The 15,602-nt window shown below is 61.2% G+C and overlaps 1 protein-coding gene across 5 annotated transcripts in view; it reads left to right on the forward strand.

Moving 5' to 3' along the window:
* Positions 1-314: 314 nt before the first annotated feature.
* The window catches only part of AXIN2 (axin 2), a 28,006-nt gene continuing 12,718 nt past the window's right edge, over positions 315-15,602 (forward strand). Inside the window, exons 1-4 of one of the 5 annotated variants that reach the window (XM_043443681.1) lie at positions 315-511; positions 2,993-3,922; positions 10,719-10,784; positions 11,288-11,428. In XM_043443681.1, coding sequence (XP_043299616.1) covers positions 3,108-3,922; positions 10,719-10,784; positions 11,288-11,428 — 1,022 coding nt within the window. In that variant the 5' untranslated portion in view covers positions 315-511; positions 2,993-3,107. Of the gene's footprint in view, positions 512-820; positions 1,146-1,752; positions 1,887-2,992; positions 3,923-10,718; positions 10,785-11,287; positions 11,429-15,602 lie in introns of those variants that run through there. The other 4 variants (XM_043443912.1, XM_043443755.1, XM_043443833.1 and 1 more) reach the window with 4 other exon arrangements.

The following is a 15,602-nucleotide window of genomic DNA, read 5'->3' on the forward strand; positions in this document are numbered from 1 at the left end:
TTTTTTTTTTTTTAAACAAGCTCCTCTAAGCCCAAATTCCCAGGGAAGCTTGAACAGAGGTAGAAAAGTGTTTGATGATGGGGGGGGGGGGGGGAATCTGCCTGCCTGCAGTTCTCAGAATGGCCAGGATGCTACAATAAACTGTTGCTTTCCCGAGCTGGGGAGGACGGGGACAGGCTGGCGGAGGAAGCCGGAGCAAAAAGGCCAGAGCACTTGAGAGGCGGAACCAGAACTCGGGCCGGGCGCGGGCGGCCGCGGGGGCCCGGCGGGGCGGGCCGGGCGCGGCCCCTTTAAGGCGGGCGGCGCGGGCCGGCCGAGCGCGGCGGGGATTGGCGCGGCGGGATCAGGGCGGCGGGGCGGGCGCGCGGGGCCGGCGGCGCTTTGATCAGGTCCTGGCAACTCGGTACCGCCGGGCGCCGGGAAGTGAAGAGAAGCGCTCGCAGCCATGGATCGCGGGGCCGCCAGGGGCCCCGGGCGCCCGGCTCCCCCGCCGCCGGCTGCGCTCTGAAAGGTGGGGCGGAGGCACGGTCCCGGCCGAGCGGCTGCCCCGCGGGCCCCCCGGGCCGAAGCCGAGGGCGCGCCCGGCCGCGTCGCGGGCGCCGGGGGCGGGAGGAGCTCCGGCCCTGCCGGGGTCGGGGAGGGCCGGGGAGGGGGCCGCGAGCCGGCCGGGCGGGCAGAGGGGCGGCGGGGGCCCGGTGGCGGCGCGGGCGCGCCGGGCGCTTACCTCCCTTTCAGGACCGTGCGCCGGCCCGCGCCTTTGAAGTGCACAGTAAGGTCCGCGGCGCAGTTTTTGTTGGAAGCGCCGGGAGGACGTGGGGTGCGCGGAGCGGCTGCTGGAAGCGGCGCCCGCGTCGAAAGCCCGGCCGGCGGGGCCGGGGGGCCGGGGGGCTGGGGCGGCCGCGGCGGGGCGAGGCCCACTCGGATCTTCCGCAGACGCGGGGCGGCCGGGCGCGCCGCCGCCGCCTCCCTCGCCGCCGGGCTCCCCGCACTCCTTCCCCGGCCGCGCGCCTCCCCATGCTCCCCGACGCCGGGTCCGGCCCGGGGGGGCCTGGGGCCGCGGCGGCGAGCCGATCCGGAGGCCGGGGCCGGGGCCCTGCCCGGGGCGCCCGCGAGGTCTGGGCGCGGAGCGCGCGCGCGGACCCCTGGTGAGTGCGAGGCCGCGGCGGCGGGCGGCCCGCGCGCTTTGATGTGCCGAGCGGCCCTTTGAAGTGGGCAGGCCGGCTATTTCGGGGCGCGCTCCGGGCGGGCGCGCAGAGGGGTGGCGGGCGCGGCGCCCGGCGCTCCGGGGGGCTCGCCCCGGGTGGCGGGGGCCAGGCGGAGAGACTCAAGCGATCGGCGGCCGCGGCGGGGGCGGAGCGGGGGCAGACCCCCCTCCCCCGGGGGAGCCGCGCCGGGGCGGCGCTGGGTAGGAGTCGGGGTGCGAGAGTGCGCCGGGGCGCCTTTGGGAGGTGGGATGAAAGGGCGGCGGCGCCCCCTCCCCTCCCCCGCCCCCTCCCGCCGCTCTCTCCTCCCCTCCCCTCCTCCCCTCCAGCCCCCGGTCCGCGCAAAGGGGCCCCGATCGCCGGCCGAGGCTCAGTCTGCGCGCCGGAGCGGCCCGAGTCCGGGGCGCCTGCGTTCCCCGCGTCCCTCCGGCCGCCGGCCTCGCGCCCCAGCCGCCCCGGCCCCTCGTTCGGAGAGGCCGAGCCTCCGCGTCGCCATTGCTGGACCGGCCGCCGCGTTCCGGGCTTCTCTGCGGGCGCCTCCGACCCGCGCCCGGACTCGTGGCTGGGAGCGCCTCCCGGACCTCCGGACGGTCGGGGTGGACCGGGGCCGGGGGTCGAGCCGGGAGGGGGGGAGGGCGCTCGACAGCGATGAGAGCCGGGCCTCGGGCCCCCTTCGTCTTCCAGGTAACGGGGCCGTCCCCCCTCCCCTCCGCCCAGGCAGCGCGGCGCTACCGGTGGCCTGAGGACCCGCGCGGGGCCCACGCGCGCCCACCCCGGACCCAGGGCCCCCGGCCTCCGGTTCGGGGTCGCGCCCCGCCCCCCCCCCCCAGCCCTCCCCTCCGCTCTCCGAGTTAGATCCTTCCCATGCTGGGGTGAGCGGCTGGTTTATTGGTTAGATAAGACTTTTTGCTTGTGGAAAAAAGAGGCTTGAGGTCAGCAGAGTTTGGGATTCTTGGCACAGGCGGTGGTAGCGTGAGACGGTTTCTGATCCGGTTTTGTAGGGTTTGCGGCTCCGGGGGGGCAGGGGGCGGCGAGTCCTGAGGCTTCTCCGCTCTCTGACAAAGTTGGGAGATCAAAGCCTTGTCTGAGTGAGTGGATTTCTGGTTTCGGGGAACCGGGAAGACCGAGGTGTAGACTGAGCCGGAATCTTGGCGGGAGGCGGGGCGCAGCGAACGTTTCCATCTGGGGGTGGGGGGTTCCAGCTGGGGGTCCGGGAGCCCATCCCGCCCCGTGCTGGGCGGGCTGCTTGCTCGGTTGAGGCTCTTCTGAATTTTTAAGGAGTGGGAAGGGGTAGGTGGGGGGATGGGAACCAGATGCCGGGGAAGGGCACGTTTGGAGCTCGAGTTATCTGTGCGGAGGGCCGAGTGGGGAAATTCACCGAAATTGGTTTCACCTGCACACCGCCCGGCGGCTCGGGGCGCGCGTCTTTGGAGTGGATGCTGTCCCAGCGAGGGGAGGGGCGCGCCGGGCTGCCCTGCCGGGCCGGGTGGGGTTTTGGAAGCCGGTGTCTTCCACCTCCCGGGCCCTCTGCCCCACCTCCCACCCTCCCCGCGCCCCTTCCCCGCCCCCCCCCCCGCCCCCAAGCGTGCAGGGAGCTCAGATTTCGCCTTTGAAAAAGCAGCGTCTGATACTTTAGATGAGCACCTCGCAGATAGCTGGGTTGCTTGATTTGAATTTGAGGAGTTGAAAAGCCTGTTTACTTTCTTGCTTTGATGTTGGGTAGATCTGGTTTTGATTATATCAATACCCTTTTCTCTCCCTCTGCCTCCCCCCCTTCCTTTTCTTCCCAGAAAGGAGGCTCAGATGAGTCCCTGCTGACTTGAGAGAGAAAGAGAGACTACGCTGATTGCTGAGAGGAACTGGAGGAAGAAACAAATTCCTAAACTCAGCGAGAAGGCACTCGCCATGAGCAGCGCTGTGTTACTGCCTCGGCTCCCAGATCCCAGCAGCAGCTTCCGCGAGGATGCCCCGCGGCCCCCAGTGCCGGGGGAAGAGGGGGAGACCCCACCGTGCCAGCCGGGCGTGGGAAAGGGCCCGGCCGCCAAGGCCCTGCCCGTCTCCCCCAGCGCCCGGCGGAACGAGGGCGGGCTGGGGGAGCCGGAGGGCCGGGCGTCCCCAGACTCCCCGCTGACCAGGTGGACCAAGTCTCTGCACTCCTTGCTGGGCGATCAGGACGGTGCTTATCTCTTCCGGACTTTCCTGGAGCGGGAGAAATGCGTGGATACTTTAGACTTCTGGTTCGCCTGCAATGGATTCCGGCAGATGAACCTGAAGGATGCCAAAACTTTACGAGTAGCCAAAGCGATCTACAAAAGGTACATCGAGAACAACAGCATCGTCTCCAAGCAGCTGAAACCTGCCACCAAGACGTACATTCGGGACAGCATCAAGAAGCAGCAGTTCGACTCGGTGATGTTTGACCAGGCCCAGACCGAGGTCCAGGCTGTGATGGAGGAGAATGCCTACCAGATGTTTCTGACTTCGGACATATACCTCGAGTACGTGAGGAGTGGGGGCGAGAACCCAGCTTACCTGAGTCACGGGGGCCTGGGGAGCCTCAGGCTCGTGTGTGGCTACCTCCCCACCTTGAACGAAGAGGAGGAGTGGACTTGTGCCGACTTCAAGTGCAAACTTCCCCCCACTGTGGTGGGCTTGTCCAGCAAGACCCTGAGGGCCACAGCCAGTGCGCGGGCCATGGACAGCGTTGAAAGCGGGTACAGGTGAGCCAGCGGGGGAGGGGCGGGGGGCAATGAGGTGGGCTCTGCAGATGCTTTGAGTTAGGGAGGTGGATGGATGGATGCTCAGATGTGCTGCTGAGGCTGGCAGAGGTCTGTCTTGCGCTCGGACCGCTGGCCACGAACCCTTTGATCTGGCTTTCTGCTGTTGAAAGGAGGGGAGAGGAATGCACGCACAGCTAAATACCGGGAGCCTCCCAGTGCCGGCTGCAGATGGTGGCAGGCAGTGTGCCTCAGTGTGGTTCCTTATTATCCTGCACCAGTCTTGGAGGGGCAGCAAGAGAGGGAGGGTCAGTCGGTCACAGACACTCAGCGCTGGTTTCGGAAGGGGTCACTCAGTGGTGAGGAGTGAATGGGGCCGCCGAGCCCCCTGGGTTGAGCTGGAGGCCCAGGCAGTAGTGTGTGTGCCCACTGACCACGGGGTAAGTGGGATCGTTTGAACTTTTATGTTAAGAGCCAGCAGCTGGCTTAACAACTGGGCTTGTGGTTCTTTATGGAACGAGACGTGAACCCTGCGAGGAATCCTCCAGAGGAGGCAGGGTCCTGTGCCTCCCCAGTGAAGGGTCCTGTGCTTTTCAGAATCTGCTGGTGGGTTATTCTAGGTCTTGCATGCTTGCCGCCCTGGGGGCAGACCCCGGGGTGGGGGGGGGGTGCCTGTGTTGCTCACTGCTGATGGAGAGGAGGTTCTGGCCGGAGAGGACTTGGGCCCTGGACTGCCTTCTCTCTTGGAGGCTTGGAGGACAAGCAGTTCTTTATAGAACCGCCAAGTCTTAAGATTCTTGACCTTTGGAGGCAACTTCAGACCTCCTGTTGGAATGAGTTTTTCTGTTTCTCTCTCTCCCCTTCCAAATATCCAAAGAGAATGAGCCTCTGAGTTCCAGGTTGTTGCTGATGGCATGCGGGGGAGGGGCCGGTCGCTGGGCTGCTCTTGGAGCAGCTTATCTCGCTGACCCTGTGGGAAGGGGCGTGCGACCTGGCGGCTGTCTCTGGAGGTTGCCTTTCTCTGTAGGGTCCGGCCGGCCGCGGAGGGGCAGGGAGCCCTCTCTGAGCCAGGAAGCTGGTGGTCCTGGGGTGGCCATGCTAGGAGGGAAGGGTGGCTTTGGCACCGCCAGGGGGCGCTCTTGTGGCCCTGCCAGCCGGTCTCCTGGGCGGACATCTGGTCCACCACCACCTTCGGTGCGACCCGACTGGCTTGTGCAAGGGCTCCAAGGATCATCGGAACCGAGTTGTTTCAGAATCTTTAAGCTATGCTTTCGGGCTGTTTGGAGAAAGATGCTGGCTCTGGCTTCTGGGGCTGGCAGCTCCAGGCCACCTGCCACCCCTGCCCGTTCCGTTATGCGGGCACTTGGGGAAAGCCCCGCTGGCCTCCGTGCCCTCCAGACTGGCAGCGGTCGCCGAGGCCACTTAAGGCCTGTGGTCAGGCGGCTTCTTCGGGGGCCTAGAGGCAGTGGGGCTTCTGTGTACCACCCCCGCCCTGGGGGCAGGGCCCAGAGCGCCACCTTTGTAAACCGCGCCTTGGCTGGTTTTGGAGCCGGTCGGGCTCCGGGGCGGGACCCTCCTGGGCCCCTCCCCTTTGTGGGTGGGCAGTCGGGACTCCGCCCCATCCCGGCCCAGCCTGGGTGTTTCTACCAGGATTCAGATTTAAGGGTATGTCTGCAGGCCGAGCATCCTCCTTTGTGTTTCATCAGTTCCTTCTTGGTTGGGATTGGTGGGCGTTGTTCATATGTAAATGACACCTTTTCATTTGCCCCCTGGGTTTCCTACTAGATTCCTGCCTGACTTTGTCCCCCAGTTGGATTCAGAGGAAGGTATCTTACCTGGCCTGCATATGTCTTACCTGGGCATTGTCAGAGAGGAATTAAGACCTACCCCCAGTACTCTATTTTTTGTTTTTTTAAACGTGCAAGATACTCAAGGGTGCCTGTGGTGTGTTAGGAGCTGCCCCCAGCTATTCAAAGATGCAGCCCTGTCCACCTCTTCCCACCTGGGGTGAAGTCTTGCTGAAGCCCATGTGTCCTGCAGATGAGAGGACACTGTCCCTTCTTCTGATGTCACAGGTTGCTGTTAGGATCAGAATAATGAACAGGGAAGTCCTTTGTAAAGGGACGTGGTTTGAACAGACATAAGGCATTATAATTAGCTTGATTTGATCATGCTCACTGTTGGCTGTGTGAAAAGGGCACCCAGGTTCAGATCTCACTCTCAAAGAGGGAGCCTTGCGTCCTAGCCGGCGTTCACTGTGAAGCTTTGAAACAGTCTGGTGTCCTCTCGGGGGCTCTGAAGAGCTCCAGTACCCTGGTCCTTTGTGTCTCAGTGCAGAAAAGAACTCAGATGCAATGTGACAGATAAGAAGTGACTTGTTAGAATAGGATGCTTGTGAGGTTCACAAGCAGGCAGGCGAAGGGGTTGCCATGGCCCAGGAACTCACTGGGCTACAGTTTTATGATCACAGGAAAAGTGGGGAGGGGAGAAGAGACTCCGTGACTCGTGAGTAGACGTCATGCTTCCAGCCTCAGCTCCTCCAGGTTGAGCAGGGGCGTTTTATGGTCCCTACGTGGTTGAGCCAGGTCCACAAATGACTGCTTTTTATTGTGCAGAGAGCTTGTCCTAGGGCTCATGGACTTCCTGAGCTAGCCGAGTAGCATGTGGGGCTCAGGTTGACATTGTTTCACTATTTGGGGGCACATCCTGTGCTTCTGTTGGTGATTTTGTTGTTGAGCAAGCGTGCTTTGCTTTTCTGATGATCACCGACTTCCCGGGGTCTCCCACACGTCCTCTTACAATCTGCTGTGGGGTGACTCATCACCTCTGTGTCCCGTCACTCTCTGCCCCAGGGCGCAGGTGTCCCCTCCCGCGCCCGGACTTCCTGTACTTGTTGAACTGTGTCCGAGTTCCCGGCTAGTTCCTGGGATGTAGGGAGCGCCTCCAGCTCAAGTCTGCCTCCCTCCACTCATGAAGCCAGGTCCCTGGCCTGCAGACCGGCTCATTTTAGTCAAATGGAGGAGACAGAGGCCCGAGTCCTGCTGAGGGCTCCCTGTCACCAGCTGTTGAGGAGCAGGCTTGCAGCTGGATGCCAAGGGCACCTGCTGGTCCCCAAGCCCTGAGTTTACCTTGGGCACTCAGAGGAGCCTCACTTCTAATGACCTGTTTGCATTCTGACTGAGTCGGTGTTGGGTTTCATGTAAAGGGGCTTCCCTGGTGGCTCAGACGTAAAAAACCCACCTGCAGTGCAGGAAGTGTGAGTTCGATCCCTAGGTTATGAAGATCCCCTGGAGAAGGGAATGGCAGCCCACTCCAGTATTCTTGCCTGGAGAATCCCATGGACAGAGGAGCCTGGTAGGTTCCCAGGCGGGTCACAAAGGGTCAGACACAGACTCATAGAAGACGAGACCGGATCCTTAGGGGAGAGACACGCACACACACGCGCGTGCACACATGCACACGCTCCCTACCTCCCTGGAGGATGGCGGTGTGTGGGGGGGCTGGCCTGGCGCTAGGACACCCTCTCGGTGGTCTCCCCTGCCTGTCACTGGTTCCCAGCCTCACGGTACATCAGGGGGCCCAGCAGGTGTCCCCTGCCAGCTCCCAGAGCTTCCTGTCCCCCGCGAAGCCATCGCTCTTGGGGCCCATTTCTATGCGAAGCCACTGGAGTCCAGCTTGGCTTCAACATGATGGAAGAAATGACGCCCGAGAAGGCTGTGCAGGGAGCCGGCCGAGGGGGGCGCTATGCGGACGCGCGGTCCGCTTGCCCCGCCTGCGCACCTGGCCTCCCTGCCCCGCCCCGCCCCCCGCCCCCCATCTCCCTTAGAAGATGCTGCGGGAAGGAGCATCCCCTTCTGGGCGGGACTTCGTGGGAAATCATCAGAGGGCTTCTGAAAAGAAGAGCCCTCAAACGCACAGCCTTAGAAGCCAATGCCTTTTAAGGCGCTTTGTTTGAGAGGGGCCCCAGAAAGGGGTCCCAAAGGCCAGGTCTGTTCTGCTCTCTATATGTGCCTGGCCCTGGAGTTGGGGTTGGGGCCCCCCGCGATTGCGTGAAGGTAACAGATAAGACCAGGCCGGGGGCGGGCAGAGCAGGGTGCCAGGGGCCCTGCCCCCAGTGCCGAAGCCCTGTGTGCGCTGAAACCGCGGGCCTGAGGGTGCCCAACGCAAGCGCTGTTCCGGCCTCTGCTCTCCAGAGGAATGGAAGAGGCTTGCAGCAACTGGGAGCACCACGGCCCTGAAGAAATAATCCGCATCTGGGTACAATTACTGTAGCCTGGTTGAGTTTCTTTCTTTTTTTTTAAAAAGCGATCACAAAAAAGCAGTTCTAATTCATTTTCTCCAAACTTTGTGGCAGTCTTGACAAAGTTCTGGGTACTTAAAAAAACAGAAAAAATCAAGTCTGTGTCTCTCCCCACGACTCAGCCACCTTCCTCTGAGTCGTCTTGTGATGATGCAAGGAAAATCCCTGTACTTTACTGCAGGGACTGAGCGAGGAGCAGTATATTCCACTTTTAATTGCTGGTGGCACAGTAGCCCTCTATGTTGGGAGGGAGGGAGCCCGTTTATTTTGGGGCCCCAGTGTCTGACCGGGAGCGGGGAGCTGTGTCCACACGCAGCGTCTGAGTGAGGCGCCTCTTTCTGCTGGGGAGGAGGGGGTCTCTTAGTCACTCTGTCCCTGCAGACGCTGTTGCAGCCCTCACCTGGTGGGCTGTGGATGTGTGAATACCGCAAAGATAGCAACACGGGAGGGGCAGGGCGCACAGAGGCTATTTAAGGCTGTTTGGGCTTTTTGATCTCTGTGTTACACCTCTTAGATGAAAAACCCGTTCAGCAACCCACTGTGTCCTAGGTCCTTAAAAAGGGAGTGTGGACAAAGCTGTGAGCTTCTGCCACAAGCCACACGTGACGGGCAGTGCTGGGGGGTAGGCCCCCAGGAGGCGGACGGGCCGGCCCTGCTCTCAGGGGACTCGTCACCGCTACACACAGGACAGGCCTTCATGAGGGAAACACCAGCGCTGTGCCGTTGTCATGATAAATGCCGCCCGAGAATGCCTTGTGTTTGCTGGTGCGTGGTTTTCTGGAGCGTTACCATGACCCCCTGTAACCAGTGCCCTTGGAGGGTGTTTCCAGCCCCGGGCCAGTGGCCGTGTCTGAACCACACGTTGTTTTAGGTGGACCCCATGTCTGCGGAGGCTGTGACACCCCGGAACACCCAGCTGGCTGGGAGCTTCCCGGTTTCTGCATGACGGAGCCCCTGAGGACCGTCATCTCCTCCATCCTTGTTGTTTAGTCGCTCAGTCGTGTCCGACTCTTTTGCAACCCCGTGGATGTAGCCCTCCAGGCTCCTCTGTCTGCGGGACTTCCCAGGCAAGAATCCTGGCGTGGGTTGTAGTTTCCTCCTTGAGGGGGTCTTCCCGACCCAGGGATCGAACCTGTGTCCCTTGCATTGGCAGATGGGTTCTTCACCACTGAGCCCCCTGGGAAGCTCCATCCTGCCCTGAGGCAGGGACCTGTGCAGGAGATTGGGGCTTTGGGCCACTTTAACATCCTGGGCGGCCCCATCACCTGCCCGCACCCGCTCCCTGCAGCACCCTGACCACAGGGAAGCCTCGTCTGCCCACTCCCCTCCTGTCCCACCCGTGGTGGAGACGCCGCAGAGGGCGCCTCCTCGCCAGTGCTGGCACCAGCTGCCCCCGCCCGCCTCTGCTCTGGGAGGACCTCGGGCCTCTCATGGACGGTCCCCTCCTCCCACTTCTCTTGCCCTGCTGTCTGGAAACGCCACACTGGAGACATGGGCACCAGTTCCAAGTCATGGAGGATCCCACCAGCCTCCTGTCATCATCGCCAAGGATCCGGGGCGAGGAGGGAGGGGGCCAGGCCTCCCACCCTCGACAGGTGGGACAGCGAGGCCAGAGCATCTGGGATTGGTCAGAATGGCTTGGCCCAAGGTGTCCAGTGGGCTCACGTGCCGTGCTCCTTGTGAGCACTTCCCGGTCGCTTCTCGACCACCTGACGTCTCCGAGATCTGGCCTCGCTCAGACTGGCAGATTGGGGATCTCTGCTGCCATCGGCTCCTCCAGGACCTGATGTGGGCTCCCCGTGGCTGACCCCCAGCACATGGCCCTGCCTGGGGCTCCGCCACCCCCTGGGGGGCCCTGACGGTGACTGGGCAGCACCCAGTCCTCGAGCACCTACTGTGCTGGGGGGGCTGCTGCAGGGACCCCCCCGAGACGGGGTCCCACCCACAGTGAGCCCGATGCCGGTGGCGGCGGGGTTCAGGCGCTCCATCGTGTCCAGCTCTCTGCGACCCCGTGGACCACAGCATGCCAGGCTCCCTGTCCTCCCCTCCTGGTCTCTGCTCAGACTCACGTCCATCGAGCCGGTGATGCCTCCAACCATCTCATCCTCTCTTGTCCCCTTGTCCTCTTGCCCTCAGTCTTTCCCAGCATCAGGGTCTTTTCCAGTGAGTTGGCTGTTCTCATCACTGGTGGTCGCTCTTGGTTTTTATTAGCATTTCTAAACTGAGGGCTTGGGTCGGATCATTTCTGAGGCTCATTCTGCACTGAAGTGTCACTTGTCGGCCAGAGGGCAGGTCCTGAAGGCAGGACCCCCACCCCAGCCACGGTGCCCACCCTCCTTGGGGCTCCCTGCCCAGCCCCGTGCCTCAGTCTGCCCTGGGCCCCCTGGATTCCACGTGCTGCTGGCAGAGCCTCAGGCCTCTCCCCCACCCGCCACCGCCAGGGTGGAGGACCTTCCGCTGCTCTTCGCTTCCCTGGCCCCCACCCCATGTCCCTTCCAGGGTCCCCGTGAGCATCCGCAGCCACCCAGCGGTTCCTCCACCACAGAGCCCAGACACCCACTACGGGTCAGTCATCCTGCCTCACGCTGGAGCATCTTTCGACACCAAGGCTACTCCTATGTGAAAAAGCAGAGAGACGGGCTGACGGGGAGCCGTCCGGATGGGTCCCACACCCGCTGGCTGTGGTTCTGTGATCCGGGGCCGCCCGGGCATGTCTGTGAAATGGGCACAGGACCTCTTCACCCAGGTGGCCTCGAGGATCAGATGAGGTCACATGTGTAAAGGGCTACCTCAGTTGGTGGGCGGGCACACTCCATCTGCACTGACTCACTCCTCTGTCATCCCCTCACCTCCCCTCCAGGAGCAGAGTCCTCTGGAAATGTCCCTTGAGGACTTTGAGCCCCCGAGCCACCGTGGGGCAGAGAGGCCCCCTGCTCTCTGCCCAGAGGGTTACCGGGCCCTGGGCAGCAGGCTGGCCTTAAACAGGCTGGGGATTGTCCCAGGGTCTCCCAGGCGCCCCGGGTCTTGGGCGAAAGTCGGGATGCACAGCTGCGGCCCTTTTCCCGCAGGTCCTTCAGGAGGAGCGACCCCGTGAACCCGTACCACGTGGGCTCCGGCTACGTCTTCGCACCGGCCACCAGCGCCAACGACAGCGAGATCTCCAGTGATGCGCTGACCGACGACTCCATGTCCATGACGGACAGTAGCGTGTAAGTGCCTTCTGGTCTCCCGCCACGTCCCCGGCTGGCAGCGTGGGCCGCCGGAGCAGCGGGGCGGAGTCCTCAGCCGGCGTTGCGAAGCCCCTGTGTCCGTGTGGACGTCCGTCGGCTGGGACGGCAGTGCGCCGCTGGTGTGGCTCAGCTTTAGTGCAGGAGGGCCCGTGGGAGCCTGGGTGGCTGGAGGCTTAGAGCCTGGAGGGGGGGTCGGAAGGTACCTTCACGGAAGGAAACTGAACTAAGGTAGGAGGTTAGGGCAATGCCTGTAGGTTCCCCAGGTACAGACACCCCCTTTTGCTTGTCAATTCGCCCACTTTCCCTGTGGGCAGAAGAGCTTGGTGGGTCTTGAATCAGCTGTCTCGTCTGCAGAACGAGCAGGTCGGGGGCGGGGGCACGGGCAGGCTGTGTCTGGGCTCAGTGACGGTGGAGTGCGGCAGCCCGAGCTCTTGCCAGGCCGCTGCATTCGATGCCCCTTGGGTGGCTCAGTTCAGCAAGCGCCGGTGTGGTGCCTGCTCTGTCGCTGGGCGTTCTCTCCAGAGTTGTCTCGGATCCTGGCTCTTCTGCAGATGGCCAGCTGGGGCTCCGGAAGGCAGTCCCAGCCATCAGGGTGGTCGGATGAGGTCAGCGGGCCACGGGCAGGGTCGTGCTTTGAGCTGCAGGTCGTCTGAGGTCGCGCGGTGGTGACTTCTTGGATGGAGAACAAGGGTGCTCCCTGAGTCTCGGGTGGGTGGGGGTGGGGCGGCAGGGTGGACCAGACACCCCATCTCCTGCCAGCTTTGGAGATTCTGATTCAAGAGGCTCAGAGGTGGAGCCCAGCTGGGAACCACCGCTCTAGAAATGGTCTTTGGAGAGTCTTCCTCAAACGCCCTGGAGTAGAATCTTCTGCTAAGGGGACCACTTTCTACAGGCAAGCCCGTGGAGCTACTGTCGCTTCTAGAACACTTATTTCCAGTCTGTCCCTTCTGCCTTCCCCAAACCGGACCAGCTCTTCTTCCAGTTTGCTTGAAATGATCTGGTTTCCATTGGCCAGTGATCTGTTGCTTGGCCTGCGGCATGGAGCCGATTGAAAGGAAAGTGGACGGGTTGGTTTGAGACTTGACTGTTGAGTTTGCTGGTGGCTTTTATTGTATCACCTCAGATCCCCCTGTTAGTAAAAGGAGAGATTTATGTTTAAGGTGAGATTTAACACAAGACTAGCTCTTTGGTTTGAGTGAAATGAGAGAGGGACACCATCACTCATCCAACATGAAGAGATGAGGGCTCTTATGGAGGTGAGTCTTCCATAGTCACTGTACTTGGAAAATACTGTCCTAGAATGGACATATTTCTTAAAACAATGTTTTTTCTCTCTCCTTATTGAATAGATATATTCTGTTTCTTGGTCCAGATAATTAATCTGAAGGTCTGTTTTCATACCACATTGTAATAGAATCTCACAGAATTCAAGATTGTATACGCTTTCTGCCCCTAGGCGTCGTCCCTGGTGGCTCAAATGATAAAGGATACACCTCCAATGCAGGAGACCTAGGTTCGATACCTGGGTCAGGAAGATCTCCTGGAGAAGGGAATGACAACCCACTCTAGCACTTTTGCCTGGGAACTCCCATGGACAGAGGAGCCTGGCGGGCTATAGTCCATGGGGTCACAGAGACTCAGACACGACTGAGAGACTGACATTTCCACTTTCACACTTTCTGCCCCTAGAGGTACTGGTACCTCCCCCACCCCTTAAAATACTTTTTCTTTCTTCTCTCTGTCACACTGCCTCGTGTCATTCTTTGCTTGTGTATGCTTGTTTCTAGCACCATTTTTCCTCTGGTTCTTAACTAGAGTGTGGATTGTGTGAGAGTCTGCGTTACGTGTAAAATAGGAGTGTAAGTTGGGTCTGAATGAGGGTATTGAGTGAATCTCCTTAGTTAAACATAGTTGACTTAAGACTGTGAGACTTCTGTTTAGTTTTCTTAGAGATTATTTTTGGCTTGCCTCCTGCTCTGCGTCACCGAGGTGTTATTCTGGGTTTGGGATGAGATAACTTGGGTGTAGTCCCCATACCTGGCTGAGCCTCACAAGACCCAATCAGAAAAACTGGCCGCCGCTCATGACTCTCAGACGGGGCAGGAAGACCTGGTGCTCCTGTAACTGCTCCCGTCTGAGACAGAACTGGGGTCCAGCCCACAGGCCCCTGCCCTCAGCCTGCTCCCGCTCCCCACATGAACAACCGCAGTAATAGGACCAGCTGACAAGGAGACTCTGAGCTGCCTGAGTCTCTATTTATTAGTGACCACACAGCTTTCCTTTTTAATGACTTAGTGAAGTGTCAGTTGCTCAGTCACGTCCGGCACTTTGTGACCCTGTGGACTGTAGCCCACCGGGCTCCTCTGTGGAATTTTCCAGGCAGGAATACTGGAGTGGGTCCCTCCATGTTCCAGAGGATCTTCCTGACCCAGGGATCAATCCCAGGTCTTCTGTGCTGGCAGAGCCGCCATGGAAGCCCTAATGACTTGGGGCCTGGGTGGGGAGGAGTTCTAACTCCTGCCCCACCCCCTCTGCCTTCCCCTTTTTCTTTAGACCCTGCCCAGAAAGAAAGCATCCTCAGAGGTGACTTCAGAGCCCTTACCCTCCCCACCTTGAGCTAAAGCGCTCAGAGTGCAGGAAGAAGTCAGCTCCCCTGGGTCAGCATGTGGGCCAGGAAGGCCTGGGTGGGCAGAGGCCAAGGCCGGCCACTCGTGCCGCAGCCCTCGGTGCTCACGGGGTGCCCCTGGGTCCCCGGTGGCGGGACCTCAGGGCGGGGGCCGCTCCCCGCTCAGCACGGCCCCCTGAACGGGGATGAGTAAAGCAGGACGCCAAGGCCTCGGCGGGTCCCCTGGGGCCCTGAGGTCAGTGCTGGGGGCATGGCGGGGCGCGTGGCTCTGGCTGCCCAGTCTCGAGGGCAGCTCACTGGATGCAGCCATCCCTCCCCAGGTGGACGTGCTGATGCCCCCGGGCCCACAATTCCCACCAGCGTGGGGCCGCCTCCCGCTGCCTACGCAGGGGTGGACAAAGGGGTCTCAGGACGAGAGCCGCTCTGATGGGGTGGGACCGGGCTTGGAGATCCTAGGGGTCCCAGGCCCATCGGCTTAGCAGGCACGGCAAGCCTGGCTGGGCGAGGCACTTTCTGGCTGCTGGCCCGGTGCTGGGTGGGGCCCCGGCTGGGATTAGACCCTCTTCAGCTCGGCCAGTTGAGGGCCCAGCACGGTGAGGAGCGCGGGGGATGGAAAGCTGAACTGAGTCGCTTTCAGCCCATTGTCCACTCGGGGAGGCTCAGGGATGGGAGGCTGCAGGCCGCTTTGAAATCTCCTCGCACGACTGAACAGGACCCCATAAAGCCTGAAAAGGGCCCCGCTGCTTCCCCAGGACACAGTGACCAGCGAGGGGCTGGGGAGGGGCGCAGCTTGGGTGGGGGGGACGGGGGTCACGGGCCGCCTTCAATAGACTCCAGAAGGCTGGAGTTCATTAGACACAAGCCTGGGGAAGCCTTGGTCTCATTTGCCGCAGAACCGATGAAGTCCGGGGCCCTCTGCCTGAGGCTGGGGAGAAGCTGGGCTGCGTGGCCTTGCCCTGAGCGTGTCCAGGGAGCCTCGGGGGCCAGAAGGCCAGGGCCTGCTGCACACTACTGGTTCCCCACTAAGCAGAAAGTCCCATTAAAAATGGCTGGGGATTTGAGTCTTCACACAGGCCTCTGAGAAGGCCGTTTTACGAGCCTGTTGTTCCAAAACCTACATTCTCAGAAGAAATGACTTTTTTCTTCTTTTTTGAAAATTAGACTCCCAGCCAAGTCCTCAAGCCCAGTGCTTGGGCAGAAGGATTGTGGGGCTGGATACACCAGGAGCAGTAGGTTCCTGCCGCCCAGGTGTGGCCTCTCTGTTAGGAAGTGAAAGTCGGGAAGCCAGCGTGGAGGCAACACCCTGACTTCTCTCTCCGCACAGAGCTGCTTCTGAAGTCTGTCTGCTCAGGGCGTCACAAAATCAGCCCATGATGCGTTTCTCACAGAGGGTGGCCCAGGTCATTTTATTTATTTTTATTTCCTTTTATCTTATTTATGGGTTTATTCTGGTCCCTGGGGAAGGCATCTGAGTGAACTTCACATAGTGCCTTATCTTACAAACCAGCCTTTTGATGTTGGCTGTGA

The sequence above is a fragment of the Cervus canadensis genome, chromosome 1 (assembly GCF_019320065.1).
Source record: "Cervus canadensis isolate Bull #8, Minnesota chromosome 1, ASM1932006v1, whole genome shotgun sequence".
Lineage (NCBI taxonomy): Eukaryota > Metazoa > Chordata > Mammalia > Artiodactyla > Cervidae > Cervus > Cervus canadensis.